The sequence below is a fragment of the Canis lupus genome, chromosome 16, assembly GCF_003254725.2.
Source record: "Canis lupus dingo isolate Sandy chromosome 16, ASM325472v2, whole genome shotgun sequence".
NCBI classification, from domain to species: domain Eukaryota; kingdom Metazoa; phylum Chordata; class Mammalia; order Carnivora; family Canidae; genus Canis; species Canis lupus.
The window spans coordinates 9,732,879-9,752,202 of NC_064258.1; the positions used below are offsets into that span (position 1 = coordinate 9,732,879).

General features: G+C 45.9%; 1 protein-coding gene across 1 annotated transcript in view; it reads left to right on the plus strand.

Annotated features, from left to right (window-relative positions):
• Window positions 1-19,324, plus strand: part of KIAA1549 (KIAA1549 ortholog) — a 144,838-nt gene that overhangs the window by 56,953 nt on the left and 68,561 nt on the right. The window contains exons 3-9 of the mRNA XM_049095268.1: window positions 1,034-3,712; window positions 8,287-8,375; window positions 9,389-9,566; window positions 10,310-10,440; window positions 13,292-13,475; window positions 14,711-14,770; window positions 15,980-16,128. Of these exons, the coding sequence (XP_048951225.1) occupies window positions 1,034-3,712; window positions 8,287-8,375; window positions 9,389-9,566; window positions 10,310-10,440; window positions 13,292-13,475; window positions 14,711-14,770; window positions 15,980-16,128 (3,470 nt within the window). The remainder of the gene's footprint in view (window positions 1-1,033; window positions 3,713-8,286; window positions 8,376-9,388; window positions 9,567-10,309; window positions 10,441-13,291; window positions 13,476-14,710; window positions 14,771-15,979; window positions 16,129-19,324) is intronic.

Consider the following 19,324-nt stretch of genomic DNA (forward strand, 5'->3'; position numbering starts at 1 on the left):
GGTCCTCAGACACCATTCATTCCTTTATTTATTCATTCATTTAACAGATAATTTTTGAGCCCTCACTATGTGTCATTTGCTGGTCTAGGCACCAGGAAAGCAAATCAACAGTCCTTGTCTTCAAGAGGGTCATAATGTGATGAGCAGACAGTTAATTTCAATGAGACATGATAAGGGATATGACAGGTCGAAGCCTTGGAGAGGCACTAACTCAACTTTAGAGTACTGAGGAGGAAGGTGGTTTGTATGTGGCATCTGCAGGACCAGTAGGGGTGATCCAGGTGGAGGGCCAGGGAAGGGCATCCCAGGCAGAGGGAAAAAAATGTGCAGCATCACTAAGCCAGAGGAAATTTGGATTTGGAACCTGCAGGTAGCTCCTTTGGCCAGAGTGAAGTCAGAAAGGTATGAGAGTGGAGCAGGGAAGAGCGAGAGCTGAGCCTCGAGGCAGTCTGGGGCCTCAGTGTGGGCAGTCCGAAACTAGGATCTTTTGAACTCTTACCTGGGTAGTGAATGATGCTGTCAAATTTGTCATGTACATTTCTCTTGCGAGTCAGCTCTTGTGGAAGAGAAGGAATGTGGGAATCACATTGGGAATCAAGGCAGGCTTATGCTGACATTCCAGCTCCACTTCTGTCTGGGTGATCATGTAATTGATGTAGTTTCTTTTTTCTGAACTCTCTCTCTTGTGTGATAAATGAGACAGAATGGACTAGACAACCTTCTAAGAACCTCCCCCATTCCTGGTATTCTGTGGTGTCGTTTGAAAGTAGGAGAAAAAAATGTCAACGTCTGCTTACACAGAAGCTTGAATAAAGGTGATGCTCACGGTTATGAGTATTTGCAGATATTATCCTGACAGTCATTCTGACAATTTCTGGCTCCCAATTAGCTGTTTAACTTCTAACTGTGAGTTGCGCATATTCACAGTGAGTAGATATTTGTTGAAGGAGTCCGTTTTTATATCTGAAGTGAAGTGTTGGTTGTATGACTTTTGATTGCCTTGCAGGTAACCCAGCTTTTATTTCCCTTGTAGATGAGCTCTTTCTGGAACAGCAAAACCTCTCTTTATCCTCCGTGGAGCTCATGATGAAGAAAAGCACCGTGCACAGCACTGCACACGTGGCCTTAACAGAAACTGCCCCAGGGTCCCAGCAAAGCAGTTCTCTCCACGCCATATCATCTCCATCCGCCACTATTTTTGATACAATCTTTTTTAACCAAGGAGCCCTGACCCAGAGTATAGCCGATCACAGCATCTTTGTGGCAAATTATGTGTCGGTAACGAGCCACGCGGTGGTCAGAGATGACGACGAAATGGATAACTTTTTGCCAGAAACGCCCTGGACCACTTCCCGCGTGGTGTCTCCGATTGGGGATCTCCCAGGCAGCCCGCTACTGCTGACCCCGTCTCCCCCCATTTCTTCTTTACAAGACAAACAGGTGACATCGGCCTGGCCAAACACGATGCAACGACCAGCCACGTCCACCGACGATGCCACCGGTCATTTCAGTGCTTTCTGGTCAGCGCTTCCCGCATCCGAGGGCCTACTTCCGACCCCCAGTAGGAATTTGGTGCTGTATCCTCCTGACCCTTACGGGCGCTCGGCAAGCAGGACTTTGCCAGGGACCGCGGTGTGGGGAGCAGAGGAGGCAGAGAGCCTTCTTTCTAGCTCGCTGGCTGCAGGGCCTCTGCTCTTGGGCGGCGGCACCCAGCAACCTTTTCCGCCCTGGGAGGAGGCCTCCCTGCCTCCGGAGGACGGCCTGGGCCCAGGCCTGGACAGATACCCCGATGCGGCCGCCGCTCTGAGTCTCGGTCTCCAAGAGGCCGGCCTTCCGGGAGCAGCCCCTGCTGCGGCTGTGGCACCGACGGCGCCGGCTTCCAGAAGCAGCAGCAGCAGCAGCAGCACAAGCTCGCCTTCCCTCTCCTCTGCTGTCGCCTTCTTGGCCCCTTCGCCGCCGCTGGCTGAGGTATCTCGTGGCCCCCATCCGGCCGGCAGCTCCCGAGAGTCGTCAGAGCTGTCAGAGCTGCCCGGCCCGTCCCTGCTGCTCTCCCGAGTCCTGGCCACCCAGGCCCCGAGCCCCGTGGCGTCGCTCGGGCCGCACTCGTGGCGCGCCTGCTGCCCTGTGGCGTCGCCCGGGCCCAGGCCGGCGGCCAGCCTGCCGGACGGGGAGGCCGCGGGGTCGGGGGACGGCGCCGAGCCCCTGACGTTGAGCCCGCCAGGAGCCAGCGGCCCCCCTCCCGCGGGCAGCGGAGCGGCGGGCTTCTCGGAGCTCGAAGAAGAGCCCCAGGACTTTAACACCCTCTTCCCCTCGCGGCCCGTCGTCCCGCTGTCCTCTCCCTCCGGGGGCGCCTCAGGACCGGTCCCGGCAGCTTCTGCTGAGGAGGGCCTGAGGAGCGTCGGGACCACACGGCCGTGTCCTTCCGGTGGCCACCTCGCCACGCCAGCGTCCCCCACTCCCGCTCCCTTGGGCTCCTCCTCTGTCCCCGACACCGACACCGCTGTCACAGCGTCGGGGGTGACAGCCGCGGTTCCCTGGGCCACCAGCCGTGCACTCCCCGCCTCCTCCCTCCCGGGCGCCGCAGGACAGGCCACACGGTCGCCCGCCCGCAGAGGCCCCCGTCCTCCCCCGTCTGAGGCTCCGGGGCCCTCAGTAGAGCCTTCACTCGTCCCTGAGCGGGAACCCGGTGGCTCTCCGGGCCCCGATGCGGCCCAGGGTTTGGATTCGGGGGCCAGTTTTTCCTCAACTCCGCCCCTGGAGTTCAGCAGCTTTGTGGCCGCCTCTTCAGAAGTCCCCGCCTCTCCGCCCTGGGGGACACCGAGCCCTGTGGCAGCCTTGGTTTCTGGGGCCTTCTCTACCTTGGTTGAGGCCGCTGCGCAGGCCGTCCCTCACTCCACAGACCCCGAGTCTTCCCCGCTCTGGCCCAGTGCAGACCTTCCGCCGAGTACATTCCCTTCCGTCCCCAGCTCCTCTGAGGCGACACTCCCCTCAGGCTTCCCTTCCGATTCTCTCCTGTTCTCCCAGGCGTCAGCAGTTTCGCTGGCAGGTCCCGAAGCTCATTTTACCTCAGCCCTCACTGAAACTACCTCCTATTCTGGGTTGTCACCCGTTGCGCGTGACTCTGGGGTCGCCACCCTGGTGCCCTCCAGGGCGGAGCCCGCCCTTGACCTTCTGACTCGTGGGACTCCCTCACCGTCCCCTTTGACCGCTTTCCCTACGACACCCGTTTTAGCGGAGTCTCCTCTCTTTCCAACTCCGACGCCGTCCAGCGACGAGGTCAGTGCTACAGATGGTCACACGTCCGTCTTACCCTCTTTCTCCAAAGCCATTCCTAGCACCGCACCACTGGTCACCGAGGTGTACCCGTTGTCCGCCTCCTCCCTTGTTCCTGAGGCGATCCCCTCCCCTCTTCCTACGGAGCCCATGTTTGTGGGCTCATCGTTCACACCCACAGATTCACCGGTGAACACCCCCACTGAACCGAGCACAGCCAACACCACTGCTGCCCCCGATCCTGCTGCTGGCAGCACCCCGAGCAGCACAGCTTCGAGTCACAACTCCCAGGAGAGCAGTTCGGCACGACCGCCCCCGTCCCTGTATCCTGTGCCCACCTCCACTTCTGAAGCAACAGTGGATGCTCCAGCCCTGGTCCCCACCAAGCCGCCATATGTGTGTGATATTACAGTTCCCGATGCCTATTTGATCACAACTGGTAAGGTCCTGCTTCAAGCCACCTCTCGGTTGGGGTGATCTTTCTAAGGTGTTTGTGTGAAATGCTTCCGTGATATACAGCATTGTGGGAAAGCGTATGGCCTTGGGCCCCGGCGAGCCCCTGGGTGGTGACCCTCACTCCTTCGCCTTTCTCCTGTGAGCTCTCTGGACACCTCTCAGCTTCCTCAACTCTCGAACAAGGAGGATCGTGGCACCTGCTTGGTTGGGTGATTGTAAAGATTCAAATGCGTGACTGCACGTCAAGTACTTACTCCAGTGCCTGGCACGTAGGAAGCACCCACAAAGTGCTACATATTAGTAGTAGCAATAAGAGAAATAAAAGGTTTAAGTGGAGCCTTAGAAACGTTTGCTGGGATCTTTGTCTTTGGAAATGCTAATCCAGTGGATGCGTAGTCGGCATCGTTAAAACGAAAACCTCTGTGATTAGTTCAGGCAGGCAGTTAGTTGGGCAAACATGTAAGGGCACCTGCTACAACTTCATGCCCATATATTATTCTTTTTCCTTGAAAGGAGGGAGCACTTGACTACTCCGTGTTCCTGTAAATGTCACTTGGATCCTGAGAATCCAAGAAAGAAACAGGGCCTGCTAACTGTTCTCTGGTCCCAGTCACAAACTTTGATCTCTGCCCCAGTCCACAGCCTGAGTGACGGGCTGACAAGCAGCAGCTTCCCTTGTACCTGCCCAGCTGCTTTCGTCACTCAAATTGGAGCACACTTGACGGCATGTCGGTACATGGCTGGTGACTGTCGCCTGCTTGGTCAGGCTCTCCCAACTTGTTCTTTATCAGGAATGACAGGCTGCGTGTTAAGCTCTATGACCTGTTACTGTATTCTTGAATACAGTATCATACTGGATGTGCAGCCTGCCTCTGTGTGTTGATTTTGGTGGGAATGGAGGATAGAAATGAAGAAGGGGGAAGGAAGATGGTAAGAGAAGCAGAGGAGGAACGGAGTAGAGTGGACAAGGAGAGAGGAGAACAGAGAAAGGTGAGATGAGGAAGGAGGAGGTCATGGCTGTGAGGTGGGCCATACGTCCTCTGCTCATCATGGAGATGCCACTACCCTCTGGGGCTGTGGGGTGCAGCTGAATCTTTGCTCTCCTAACTCCCTCCCTCCCCCAAATAATGAACCATTTATTAATTCGACAAATGATTTTTTTAAAGATTTATGTATTTATGTATGTACTTATTTATTTATGATAGAGAGAGAGAGAGGCAGAGACACAGGCAGAGGGAGAAGCAGGCTCCATGCCGGGAGCCCGATGCAGGACTCGATCCCGGGACTCCAGGATCGCGCCCTGGGCCAAAGGCAGGCGTCAAACCGCTGAGCCACCCAGGGATCCCCTGACAAAAGATTGTTGAGCACTGAGTATGTGCGGGTGCCTTTAGAAGGTTTAAGGGTCACCCACATGAATGATGTGGTTCTGACCTTCAAGGAGCTTAGATTCTAGTAGCGTGGACACAAGCCATGTTCTCTTGGTAGCTGTGGTGAAAATGGTTGAAGTAGAGTTCTAGAAGAGTGACTTTTTGGATGATGAGGGATGGGTTTGGAAGAATGTGAATTAGAGGGACACACTCAAGAGGGCTGTCGTCTGGAGATGGAGGGAAGTGTGTTGTCCTGGTGGAAGGTGTGAGCACAGGTGGAGATATCAGACAGCCCAACGCTGTTCAGCTTGGCTGAGAATTAGACTGTGTTTTGGGAGGAGGGGGTAATTATGCTAGGAGGTGAAGTTGGGAGAAGTGGTGAACTTTCATCTGAGGGGTACCAGTAGTCCAGAGGAGAGAGAAGACTTTATTGCTTATAGAATACTTTTCTTCCTTTCTGCAAAATGATTGCACAGTAACTACAAAATGGTCAGTTACAAAAAGCTTATTTTTTTATTTTTTTTTTATTTTTGATAGAGAGAGAGAGAGAGAGAGAGAGAGAGGGAGACAGAGACACAGGCAGAGGGAGAAGCAGAGCAGGCTCCATGCACCGGGAGCCCGATGTGGGATTTGATCCCGGGTCTCCAGGATCGCGCCCTGGGCCAAAGGCAGGCGCCAAACCGCTGTGCCACCCAGGGATCCCTACAAGAAGCTTATTAAAAGAACTACTGAAAGCTCCTTTGTTTCTTGGATTCCATGACATTTATGATACTTATTTTTTTTTAAGATTTTATTTATTTATTCATGAGACACACAGAGAGAGAGGCAGAGACACAGGCAAAGGGAGAAGCAGGTCCCATGACACCGGCAGAGGAAGAAGCAGGCTCCATGCAGGGATCCCGATGTGGGACTCCATCCCGGGTCTCCAGGATCACGCCCTCGGCTGAAGGCAGCGCTAAACCACTGAGCCACCTGGGCTGCCCACATTTATGATACTTAAAAGCATAATGTGTCTTTTCAAGTTTTTCTACACATAATTAGAAACCATTTTAGAAGTACCTCTAAGAATATCAGGTATGTATAGCATGGATTAACTGTCATATAGGATATGCATTTAAGGAATTTGGTGTCCTTCGTTTAGGGATCCATCTTAAATAGCTTTTGGGGTAAAATTTACCCACTGAAAATGTATACTGCAACGGTTTTAGTAAACATATGGAGTTTTACATAGGTATCCCTACTGTTATATTGTATTTTTAAGTGGAGAGGAATGCTGTCGTTTGGGCTCAGTGGTATCTTTGAGCATAGAAAGGATCACTTCATTCATAAGAATCTTTGTTTAGTTTTGGCCATGGTTTCTTTTTAGTAATTACTTATGAGAGAGAGAGAGAGTGAGAGATAGATAGGAGGGGGGTTGGGGTGATTACTTGTACCCTGAAAGGGTTTTTTTTTTTATGGAGCTCTGTCATAAAAGTAAGAGCCCTCTGTTGATCCCTGGGGACTCTTGGGAGAGCCCTTCACTGTGTGTATCCTCTCAGGGATGAGGCTGGGCTTCCCAGCCAGGACCTGCCTGATCCTGGCCTCTTCAGTGGGGCTCTTTTGCCTTTCTTGGCCCAAACTAGATATTTGAAGAAACTGAGATATTTGTTGCTGATGATCCTTTTTCCCCAAAGACTTTTGTGCTCATATCCTGACATTATAGTTTAGGTCTTACTCAGATTAAATAGAGAAGGTGGAGGTTTTCATGGTGGGCTATGCAGACGATTCAGAATAATACTTGGATGGTTCTTTCTTTAGATGGGGCTACTTAGGACAACGTGGGCTTCCTTCTTTCCTCTTTTGAGTTTTTCTGTCTCTGAATTTCCACTCTGTCTTTACATTTCCCAAGTTTAGCTTTTGAGATTTTTCTTCCCTAATTTTTCCCTACCTTCCTCTCTTCCCTTCCGTCTTTTCCTCTCCCTCCCTCTATTCCTATGTCCCTCTGTCCTCCCTCCCTCCCTTCCTCCTTTTTTCTTCTTTTCCTTCTCACTCATTTTTGTCTTTCCCTTTACTTTCATTTTTTTAAAGGATTTTATTTATTTATTCATGAGAGACAGAGAGAGAGAGAGAGAGAGAGAGAGAGAGAGAGAGACAGGCAGAGACACAGGCAGAAGGAGAAGCAGGCTCCAGGCAGAGAGCCTGACGTGGGACTCCAGGGTCTCCAGGATCATGCCCTGGGCTGAAGGAGGCACTAAACTGCTGAGCCACCCCGGCTGCCCTTTGTCTTTCCCTTTAAAACTCATGTTGTAGTCTAGTCCTCCTGGAGCCCATGTAGGCCAGGCCAAGTTGGCCATTGGTGTGACTCAGCTGGGCAGTCTGGGTTTGTTCTAATGGTGAAATGAAGAAGCCCTTCCCCACATTTAGTGACTATCAAGGTCACTAATCAGTAGAGAAAACAATTGACTGTAACTTAAACGTTTGTTTTCTAAAAGATTGAAAGATACAGAGTAATTCTGTCTCCAGTTTTAAAAATTAAGAAGAGGAAGAGGAAAACTGGATAGTAATTTCAAATGTATTTAGATTCTGCACAATGAGAAGTTAATGGAAGAGGAAAGAAAAAATAATAGGGAAAAGAAAGGGGAGCAGGACATGTTTACTAAACACTGGGGAAGAGGTTCTCTTATTATAGATTTTAAAATAGAATTTCTTAGATGTGGAAGGAGAGTTAAATATAGCTGGACTTTGTTATAAGAAAGATTTTATTTCCTACATAAAATTTTAATACATGAGGATTGTGAAAATCTTTTCTGCCCCATTATTAGTGGTGCATACCCTTCACTTACTACATTGAAAAGTTCGGGTAGGAGACCACATTCTAGAGGGGAAGATGTCTTCTAGTTTTGTTGAGCAACATCTTGAGGCGTTTTGAAATATTACTGCTGAGAGTTTTAAAACTTTGTGTTTTACTGTTAGAGGCATAGCCAAGAGAAAACCTAGTAATGTCAACAACAGCAGGTTGTTGTTGTTCCTCTGTTGTTGCTGTTGTTCCTCTGCCTTTTCATAGTCTGGGCCTTATTTTGAAAAGTGATTTGGGGAGCTGCTGTCACAGTGTGGCATAACACAGGCTCTCTGCTTTGGGGACCAGAAATGGGATGCCCATGTTCTTCATAATGAAACTAAATTGCATTTGATGGTTGGCTTTGGTTTGTAGTTCTGGCCAGAAGAGCTGTGCAGGAGTACATAATTACATCCATCAAAGAGGTGTTGAGGATTCACTTCAACCGTGCGGTAGAGCTCAAGGTGGGTCCCTGTGGCGTGGGAGCTTGGGTTGAAGGCATATCATGGTTCTAGAATGCTCTCTTTCCTCTCCTCCCTCCTCCTCTCAATGAACATGTGCTCATTCTTGGCTGGCCACTTAAACATCACTTTGTCAGGGAAGCCCTGATCCCACATGAGGCCGGGTTTAGTCCACTGGAGGAATGTGTTGACAGATTTGGAACAAAAAGACTCTGAGACCGGAGTTGGGGATTATGGCGTGATTTTAAAGTGAGCACGTATGCATATTTCTGTATACTCAGTGAGCTAGAGAGAAATTTCCATACGTTTTACCGTGGACCCTGTCTGTGCTAATATCTCCTCTCCCCTGATGAGGACAGAAAGCCATGCTCTAGACCTGCACCATCCAGAACAGAGCCACGAGCCCCTTATAGCTACTGAGCATGTGAAACAGGGTTTGTCTGAATTGAGATGTGCTGTAAGTGCAAAATTTACACAGGATTTCAAAGACAGTGAAAAAAAGAATGTAAACTATCTCGCTAATAATTTTTTACATTGACCAAACGTTGAAATATTTCAGAAGTATTGGGTTAAGTGAAATTAATTTCACCTGTTTCTTTTCATGCTTTTTAATTTGGCTACTAGAAATTTTAAAATTGTCTGTGCGGCTCATGAATTTCCTTTGGGCAGCTCTGCTCAGTGGACTAAATGCTCCTTTTTATGTGGATTAAATACAACAACTTTGAATTCTACGTAACTCCCCATTCGGTTCATATTATTGGCTGTTCTTCTTTCTCGCTGCCTTTGCTCCTACAGTTTTATTCTGTTTTTGAGAAGGTTGGTGGATCTGTAAGAGGCATAGCTAAAATAAGATTTTCATTATCTGTGCAGCCCTCCCCCTTCATTTAAAGCTACCTGTTTATTTTTCACCTTACTTGCTGTGTTGCTTTTCTACTTTGTACAACTTCCTTTCATTTTGAGTTCTAGTCCTCTGAAGTAAGGTAATTACCGTCTTTTGTATTTTTAAATTTTCATAGGTTTATGAACTGTTCGCTGACTTCACGTTCCTGGTAACATCTGGGCCTTTCGTTTACACGGCAATATCAGTCATAAATGTACTTATAAATAGTAAGCTTGTACGTGACCAAACTCCATTAATCCTGGCTGTGAAACCTTCCTTCCTTGTGCCAGAGTCCAGGTTCCAAGTTCATACGGGTGAGAAAACTGAGCATAGTTGTTTTGATTGATTTGTAAATAAAATTTCATTTTATTCTTTATGTTGTTAAAAGAATTGCGGGAGGGTTTTTAAAAATTTATTTAAAATTTAAAAAAAAACCCAAACTTGTATAATTACAGAAAATTTCCAGCATATACAAAAGTGCACAGAGTAGTTGAATGAGCCCCCACATACTCATCGTATGGCTTCAACGATTTTCACCTCCTAGTCTAACTTGTGGCACCTGCATGCCCTCCTCCCACATTATGTGGATATGGCATCATGTCATCCCACCCATAAATATTTCAGCCCAAGCCTCTAAGAGATGAAAGACCATTAGGTACATGCACACACACACATCCTTACTTGAGAAATTATTGACATTATCCCCAATTTTGTACATCTATCCCTTGTGTTTTTTTGAGGAGTTGAGTGTTTTAAAGGAATACCAGATACCGCGTCATTTCGCCTGTAGCTGAGACTTTGCATTTCGCATCTTTTGATGCTCACATTGTATCTTTTCCATTTTAAAGTGATACAAGTCACTTCCATGTTATGTATATTCATTTGGTGTAGAGTTGGCTTTCAACATTTCCCTGCTATGAGACCCCTAAATTATACCTCTCACTACTTAATCCCATGCTGTGGATGCGTTAGTTGAGTTAGTATTTTTCGCGTCCTCATTCCTCAATCCTAAAACAGTGCCTGGCTCATGGGCCTGTGATTGCTGCCTTCTCCTCAGTTCTTCAGTTCGTGCCTCAGAGTGTGGATACTGGCTTCTGCAACTTTACCCAGCGCATCGAGAAAGGCCTGATGATAGCTCTTTCTGAAGTGAGAAAACACCACCAGGGGACGCATAACCTCACTGTGCAGGTGAGAATAGCCCTGAATGCAGAACAGGGTGCTTTGTCCTTTGAAGATGAACTAATTTCACATGTTTTGTTGAGGCCACAAGTCACTGTTACTAATTCCCTCTTATAGAAGAAGTTTAGTTCACATGAGTCAAGGTCTATCTCTTTCCAGGGCACTGAGATCACATAGTGTGAATGGGGTAGTCATATTTGAAGATGGTGGAGTAGTCGGATGACCAGGGAGCTCAGGTGTGGTGAGCTGGACAGAGATGAGCATATGCCCGAAATCCAAGAATTTTTTTTTTAAAGATTTTATTTTAGGTAGACGGGGAGAGCACACAAGTGGGGGGGGGGGGCAGACAGCGATATAAAGAATCTTAAGCAGATTCCCTGCTGAGCATGCAGCTCAGTGCAGGTCTTGATCCCATGACCCTGAGATCACCATCTAAGCTGAAACCACCAGTTGGATGCTTAACTGACTGAGCCACCTGCATGCCCCTCAAGAATGTTCTATGAAGGAATGGTATCAGCCTAAATATCCAGTGGGGGGGGGATGCCTGAATATACTGGTATTTCATGTTATGGAATAGCATGAAATGCAGTGCTTCACTCAAAAACAGAGAATATAGCCACTCACTGAGCAGACTTTGTGTGTATTGTATGGAAACTACTGACGTTTTTATATTTCTTTGATATTTTATCCTCCATATTCTTTGTTCTCTCTTTCTAGAATTGATAATAAATAGATTTTTGTGCACCTGGAGCCACCTTTCATATTTTTTTTCTAATAATACCATCTCTTTTTAAATTTCCTATTTTTGGGGCACCTGGGTGGCTCAGTGGTTGAGCGCCTGCTTTGGACTTAAGGCGTGATCCCGGGATTCTGGGATCAAATCTCACATCAGGCTCCTGGGAGGGGGAGCCTGCTTCTCCCTCTGCCTATGTCTCTGCCTCTCTCTGTGTGTCTCTCATGAATAAATAAATAAAATCTTTTTTAAAAAATTCCCTATTTTTACAGATTTTCTAAACTTTGTCATTAATTTCATCTTCAGCTGCATCCATCATGTTTTTCAGCCCCTCTGCTGAATTTGCTTTCAGCTGTCATTTTTCCCTTGTTCTTGACTTTTTTTTTTTCATGGTGGCTTCTCCTGCAAAAATGCAGGATTATCTCGAATGATAATGTGATACCACCCGGAAAGTCTCTGAGGACGTTAATGAGAATTTCTTAAAAGTTGCCTTCTGGTGCCCATGCTGTCTTGGTTTTCTCTGCACCCATTGTTCTTTGTTGATCTTGGTCCTTGGCGTTCATGCTCTCAGTTTTCTGTAAATATTTGGAGACCGTTGGTTAGGTGCCCTTAGGAGTGAAGAAGCAGGTTGTTAATTTTGGCAACTTGCCCCTTCAGCTGTGGCATCTGTGTCTAAACCCGCCCTGTCTCTCCGATGGGAGGATTCACTGGAGCACTGGGACCCTCACCCCCACCACCCTCACCCCCACCTCCCTCACCAGTGCAGGATATGGATTCCTGGAAATGGAGTGCTTTAGTGTTCTTTTCACAACAAAGCTTTTTCTTTTCTTTTCTTTTCTTTTCTTTTCTTTTCTTTTCTTTTCTTTTCTTTTCTTTTCTTTTCTTCTCTTTCTTTTCTTCTTTCTTTTTCTTTCTTTCTTTCTTTCTTTCTTTCTTTCTTTCTTTCTTTCTTTTTAAGGTTTTATTTATTTATTCATTTTTAAAAAGGTTTTATTTATTCATGAGAGACACAGAGAGAGAGAGAGAGGCAGAGACACAGGCAGAGGGAGAAGCAGGCTCCCTATGGGGAGCCCGATGCAGGACTTGATCCCAGGATGCCGGGTCCATGCCCTGAGCCGAAGGCAGATACTCAACCACTGAGCCACCCAGGTATCCCCAAAGCTGCCTTTTCTTTCGTTTTCTTTCCTTCCCTGTCTTTTGTGTGCTCTGACCGATAAGAGTCTCTACCCACCTTCTTGTTGGGGCCAAACCCACACAATCGTTGTGCCTGTGCTGATGGGGAGCTCCTTTTCCCTAGGGCTGGTCAAGGTAAAGATGTGGCTGCTACCATCACCTCTGTATTGGCCTGCCTGTGGCAGTTAGAAAGGAAAGAGGAGGAAAAAAGAAAGAAAGGAAAGAAGAGGTGAAAGTCAGCTAAGCTCTTTGGGACACGAGCTTTGATTAATTGCACTGATAGCTGTTCACAGGCTCCCCTGCTGTCCGTTCCTGCAAAGAACGGGGCCGTCCCAGGGCCCCTGCATTCCAGGCCTGTGTATGATGTGGGTCCCAATTCCCTTGATGCTGGCCTATATCATTGTGATCCCATGCTCTCTCCATTTTCCAGCAACTTAACAGAATCCCTGATTTTCTTCCATTGTCAGAGCTGTTGGGGATTTATTCCCATTTGTTCAGTGTATGGTTATTTCAGTGGGATTTGGGGTGGGTGGGGTAGGGAGGACGATACAATACACACGTTCAGTTCTTCCCTTCACGTAAAAAACATTTTCAGTAAACTGAGAATTTTAAAGTGTTGCAAACGGGAATCAGGTTGTGGAGCCAGTTCGTTCCTTTGAAACCATTACCTCCTTTAAAATAAAAAATCAGGGGATCCCTGGGTGGCACAGCAGCTTGGCCTGCCTTTGGCCCAGGGTGCGATCCTGGAGACCCAGGATCGAGTCCCATGTCGGGCTCCCTGCGTGGAGCCTGCTTCTCCCTCTGCCTGTGTCTCTGTCTTTCTCTCTCTCTCTGTGTGTGACTATCATGAATAATAATAAAAAAAAATCAATGAGAGAAGTGGTGAGAGAGAAATTATAGGCCTTTTGCATAGTGTTTTGCTTTCTTGTGGATAAACTTCCTCCCTTCTTTCAGATCTTGAATATCACCATGGGTGCTTCACGGCCCGCTCCTCGGCGGGGCCCAGTCAATATCATCTTTGCCGTCAGAGGTGCGCAGGGGTTTTTGAATGGTACAGAAGTGAGCCAGCTGCTCAGGAACTTGAGCGTGGTGGAGTTCAGTTTCTACCTGGGATACCCTGTGCTCCAGATCGCCGAACGTGAGTACTGCTCTCTCGCGAAGTGCTGGGAAAGTGGCCACAAGGGTTTTCATCGCTAGACCTTTTTTTCCACATGAAATATTTGGCTGAAGTCCAGGCTGTAAATCAGATAAAATTGGAGTTTCTCACAGTCAGTTCAGGGTGGGCCTCCAGGCCCCCTCCTCACCCACTAGCCTTGCTTTCTTACTGTCTTTTGAAAATAAAGGGCATTGTCAAAGACTACACCAGTCTGGGAAAGGTAAAACCAAAGGCACAGAGGACAGACCTGTGGTTTCCAGGGGTGACGGCTGGAAGGAAAGCTAGACTGCAGAGGAGTAGCAGAAGGCAATTTTTAGGGGCTGATGAGCCTGCTTTATATCTTTAATGTGGTGACGGTTATGCAACTTCGTGCATTTGTCAAAAGCCGTAAGACTGTACACCAGAAAGAGTAAATTTTACTACATGTACACATAAAACTAAAAAAAAAAAAAAAAAGAACAATAAATGAAAACAAACAAAACCACTCTTCCTGGCTGAAGCAATTAGAATCACGGTGCAAAAGGAGTGGGGTGGGGGTGGGGAAAACATTCACTTCAAAAAGTAGATTCCGGGGTTGAAGTCAGGCCAAAAACCATCAAATTCTTTTTCAAAAGTGGAGCAGCCAAATGGTCTAATGACTTTTATGCATTTTAGTGTGCTGTTAATTAAATTAAAAAGAATAACTTATCAGATGCAAACGTGGCAGGGATAAATATTGTTCTTTACAAACAGCACCTTTTTGTTCTGTGCAGGTATGGATAAAATAATAAGTGTGCTGGACAGCGGGGTACACTGGGACTGTCCCATGCAAGCTGGGACATAGGGTCATTTTACCCTGAGTCATTGCTGGGAATCCTAGGGCCCTGGGGAACACAGTGTGAAAACTCATTGCTCTGGAACAATGAGATTTCAAGGGGAGCTTGCGAACAGGCAGGCGGGCTTTCTATGAAGCAGTGTCTGTCCCATGGTGTCACTCAAGCAAGACTTTTACTTTTTTTTCCTCCATCTTTCTACTGGAGACACTTGTGCTCAGAAACTGCATATTGTCCATGACTTCACACCAGTGTGGCGTTTTGTTCTTACATACGTTTTATATCCATAAAAGATATAGGAATGGCATTGTAGTGTGACATACTGGATACTCCCTAGACTTTACCTTCCTGATGGGTGCAAACGTGCTTTTACAGATTTCCCTCCTTTCCTTTTCCTTTTTATAGCCTTCCAGTACCCACAGCTAAACTTATCTCAGTTGTTGAAGTCCTCCTGGGTGAGAACAGGTATGTTTAACTTACATAATGTTTTGGGAACTGTAAGAATAAAGACATCTGTGCAGGCATATTGAGCATGATACCGCCTTTCTTGTTTCTGAGTCCTAAATTCAGGGCATAATGTCCCTTAAATTCTTGGCAAAGAATGAATGAGAAGGGAATTCGGATCCAGCTGTGGGAATGTGTCCCACTGAGTTATGGCACAAAAAGGATTGGCTTTCTTTAAAATTCATACATCAAGTCCAGGGGAAAGTCTAACAAGAATTAACAGTCTTCTGATCCAGAACAGGATGGAGTTCCAAAGCAAGAATCTCTCTCTCTTTATTTTTTCCCCCTAAAAGCCATATTTGTTTGGTTTTATGAGGATGAATAAGGTAGCTCAGGGATCAAATAAGGAGGTTTTTAAAAAAGTCTTGTGGACCTGGGTCAGATATTTATAGCTATGGCATTGCAGATAAAGGCTTTCTAACTGGGTAATAAAAGTGTAAGAGTTAGTTACACACTCACTGTGCCCAGTGTGTGAGCAGCACAGTAAGTAGCTGTCTGTGGGCTGGAAGCATGTGCCATGGTCATGATCATCATTTATGGCTTCGCATACCCTGCAGGTTCTCCTTCACATACAACATCCTGTGTAAAGGCTCTGCCTTTTTGCATGGTATGGTGGCCCCATTTTCCAGATGATTTTCATAGCACTTCAGAGACTTGTCCGTAGTCCTGTCTCAGAACGGTCTCTGGCTAATACGCAAGGGTTTTTTTTTTCCGATGATATGCTGACAAGCCCATTATCTGTTTGATAATCTTGTTTACAGCAGATGTTTTAAGACAGGCACCCTTATCTTGGGTCAGTTTATGAGTCTGAGTCTTGAGTCAAGATAAGATATGAACTCAGACCATTTCCAAAAGTTTGGACAGAAGTGTGGATTAAATGTTGGCTCCTGTGTGGGAGTTCTTAGCTACAAAGCTTCTATGCTGCTGAGTTCCTGGGACTTCTTGCCACCAGTCTGTGTAATAGAGCTTAGAACTGTAAATAAGACCCCTAAATGGCACTTCCTGGCTCCCCATGACCCCGTTCATGTTTGCTTTTTCTCCTCTTAATGCCTCCTCCTGAAGGACTGGCAGTTTATAGGAGTCCTGTGTTAATTTCTCCTCTACATGCACTCATTTTTCCTCCACTGCTAACTTGTTTTGGGGCCTGCATGTTTCGTTTTGTAAATGTAGTTCTCCTGGGCGTCGTTGAGAAGCAGCTCCAGAATGAAGTGTTTCAGGCTGAGATGGAGCGCAAGCTGGCCCAGCTGCTCAGTGAGGTGTCCACCCGAAGGCGGATGTGGAGAAGGGCCACTATTGCTGCTGGGAACAGTGTGGTGCAGGTACCCTAAGAAGGCCAAGGGAGGAGGGAAGGAGGGGCAGCGAGTTGTCTGAAAACACGCTGTATTTTCTTTTTCTTTGAAAGATTTTTAAATTTCTTTATTCATGAGAGACAGAGGGGCACAGTGTGGGGCAGAGATATAGGCAGAGGGAGAAGCAGGCTCCTTGCAGGGAGCCTGATATGGGACTCGATCCCTGGACTCTGGGATCAACCACTGAGCCACCCAGGCGTCCCAAAACATGCTGTATTTTCATGCAAATGGGAAATGCCATGAGAAGATTCTAATTTAGACTGATGGCTGTATCAGGTAGCAAGTGAATGTGGTATCATTTGAGTTCGACTAGTGTCTAGACAAATAGACCCATTGGGGAGCACAGCAAAAGAATTGTGTCACTGGGTTGCCATGCCATCAAGATGACCTTATTTTTTGGAGTAGTTTTTTAATTACCAAAACTATAGCCAGTTTCATGCAGTGGTAGGTATTATTAGTAGCATCATAGCCATAAATCGTCCAGCTGGAAGAGACCTTAAGAGACAGGAGAGAGGAGAATTCTGTGCCCTCTATCCTAGTACTTCATCCTCCCTGCCTCCTGCCAACCCTGGTTGTTTCTTTCTTTTTTTTTTTTTTTTTTTTAAGATTTTTAAAAAATTTACTCATGAGAGACACAGAGAGAGGCAGAGACACAGGCAGAGGGAGAAGCAGGCTCCATGCAGGGAGACCAATATGGGACTCGATCCTGGGTTTCCAGGATCAGGCCTTGGGCTGAAGGCGGCGCCAAACCACTGAGTCACTCCGGCTGCCCTGGTTGTTTCATATTACCCAGTTGTCTCCACTTTTTGTTGTTTTAATTGAGATAAAATTGATATATAACATCATGTTAGTTTCAGGTGTACAAGATAATGATTTGATATTTGCATCCACTCCAAAGTGACTACCACAGTAAGTCTAGTTACCAACCTTCACAGAGTCTGTTTTGTAAACTAGCAAGATTAGGAACAAAAGATTCATTTGAATGGAAAAGTCACTTACTAAAACTGCACATGCTCACAGAGAGTTGGAGGTTTGGGCTGTTATTTATTCCCATCTCAATGTGAATTATGTTATTTTGGACTTTTTTCTTGATTGACCGCTAACTTACAGAGCTTGGAAAATGGGATATTTAGAGCTATGGCGTTGCTGATGCAAGCTAGCAGGATGAAACCCGAAGTGCAGGGGCAGAGAGGTGGGTGGTTGAGAGGTATCAGAGAGAAAGATGCAGAACTGACCTAGTGGATAGTGGTGGGGGTTTGCCTTGAGCTGGGATCATTGTCCTGTGATCCCCTTACCAAGTTTTCTCTGTAAGAATGGCTCTTGATTCCCTCTTCCAGACTAGTTCCTTTGCCAGTTGTAGTATAAAGAAAATTTATAAACTAATAAAAAATTGCAAGTAACATTAAATAAGCATAAAACAAAGAAGAAATTAAAATGACTTGTGAAAGTCTTGCCTTATTTAGCAAGCTTGGCTTCAGAGATTTCAAGGTCAGGGTGGAGGTTAATTTATGCACATAAAACAGTTATAGAGCACCATAAAACTACATAAGGAAGTGTTCCATTAGTTGTACAAGCTCCCTCAGGTGGGGATGTAAGGTTTGTGGAAATTAACCAAGGCATTCCAGCCGGTGGTGCCATCTGATGGGTTGCATATGGACTGTGCCCTACATCTCTTCCCCCTTAGAGTGTGACCCAGTGTGGAGGTGTAGACAAGAATTCATGTACAATGGTGTAGGATTCTTCATCAAAATATAATCTGTACAAGTGAAAGTATTAAAACAACCTAAATGTCCAGCAGTTGAAGAATGAATCAATATAGTGAATCTTTAGATGTTGGAATGTTATGTAGCCATTGTCATTTAAAAAAAATTATTGAGGGGCACCTGAGTGGCCCAGTCAATTAAATGTTTGACTCTTGATTTCAGCTCAAGTCATGATCCCAGGGGTGTGAGGTCAGGCTCCAAGCTGGGTATGGAGCCTGCTTATGATTCTCTTTCCCTCTCCTCGCTGCCCCATCCCTTTCTCTTAAAAATAAAAATTGAGTGACATATTGAGTGATATAATGAATAGAGATTACCAAGAAATGCATGCACTGCCATTCAAATATTAATATGAAACCTATGAAATAATAATGGAAATATGCCAAAATGTTTATAATAATTTACTTGATTGAACTTTAGGTGATTTTCATTTTATTTTTTATACATTCTGTGTGTTTTTCAAAATTTCTCCAATGAGCATATAATTTATACAATGAACATGTGATTTTAATCAGAAAGTAATTTTTAAAATGAAATTGAAAATGTTGCCCAAAATGATGACTTTATCCTACAATGGTTGTATGGATTCCAGATATGAATCTGATAAGAAGTCATCTAAAAAGGATGCTAGAATTAGATTTTATTGACTGTTCCTTTCTGATTGGACAAGTTTGTAGAATCTTTAATTACATACCCAAATATATGGGGACCTGGTTTCTGCAAGATGAAACTATTTCTAAAATATATCAGAACTTTTCAGTGTAATAAACATTCACATAGTCCTTTGATAGTAGTATTCCATTCTAAGGGCTAATAAAAAATTAATGACTACAGCTCAGTTTGGGGAGGGAGTAGGTGGTTAGGGAATAGAAGTGGTCAGGAAATTAGCCTAGAAATAGCAAACAAAGGGTGGGATAGATGAGCCCTTCTCAGGATGGGAGGTATAAAGAACAGATTCTCTAGGGATGAGAGTTTGGACCTGTGTTGATAAGGATCTTTATAAATAATCTGGAAGAAGGCATTCACAGTGAAATCATGAAATTATTGATTTGCCAAAAGATTCCAGTGGTGAAGGAGGAGTCCAGCAGCCATGTCCAAAACACGGGGCAGTATTACAGTTCTGTACACGTGGCTAGAAAAGTAGCAACTGCATTTTGCTAGTGGCAAATGTAGAGACCAGAAATTCAAATTGCTTGTACAAAATAGAGGGTTTGGACTCATTTTTGGTATTTCCCCAGAACATCAGTCTTGCATTTTGCTGGAGTTACAAGGGGCAGTAAAACTGTGGCATATTATTAGAGAAAGAACAGCAAAATAGAAATGTGTATTTATCTAAAACTGTGATACAGCAAGTATACCAGATTCTGAAGTCCTAATGTTAAAGGACTACCTATAACACCAGAGAG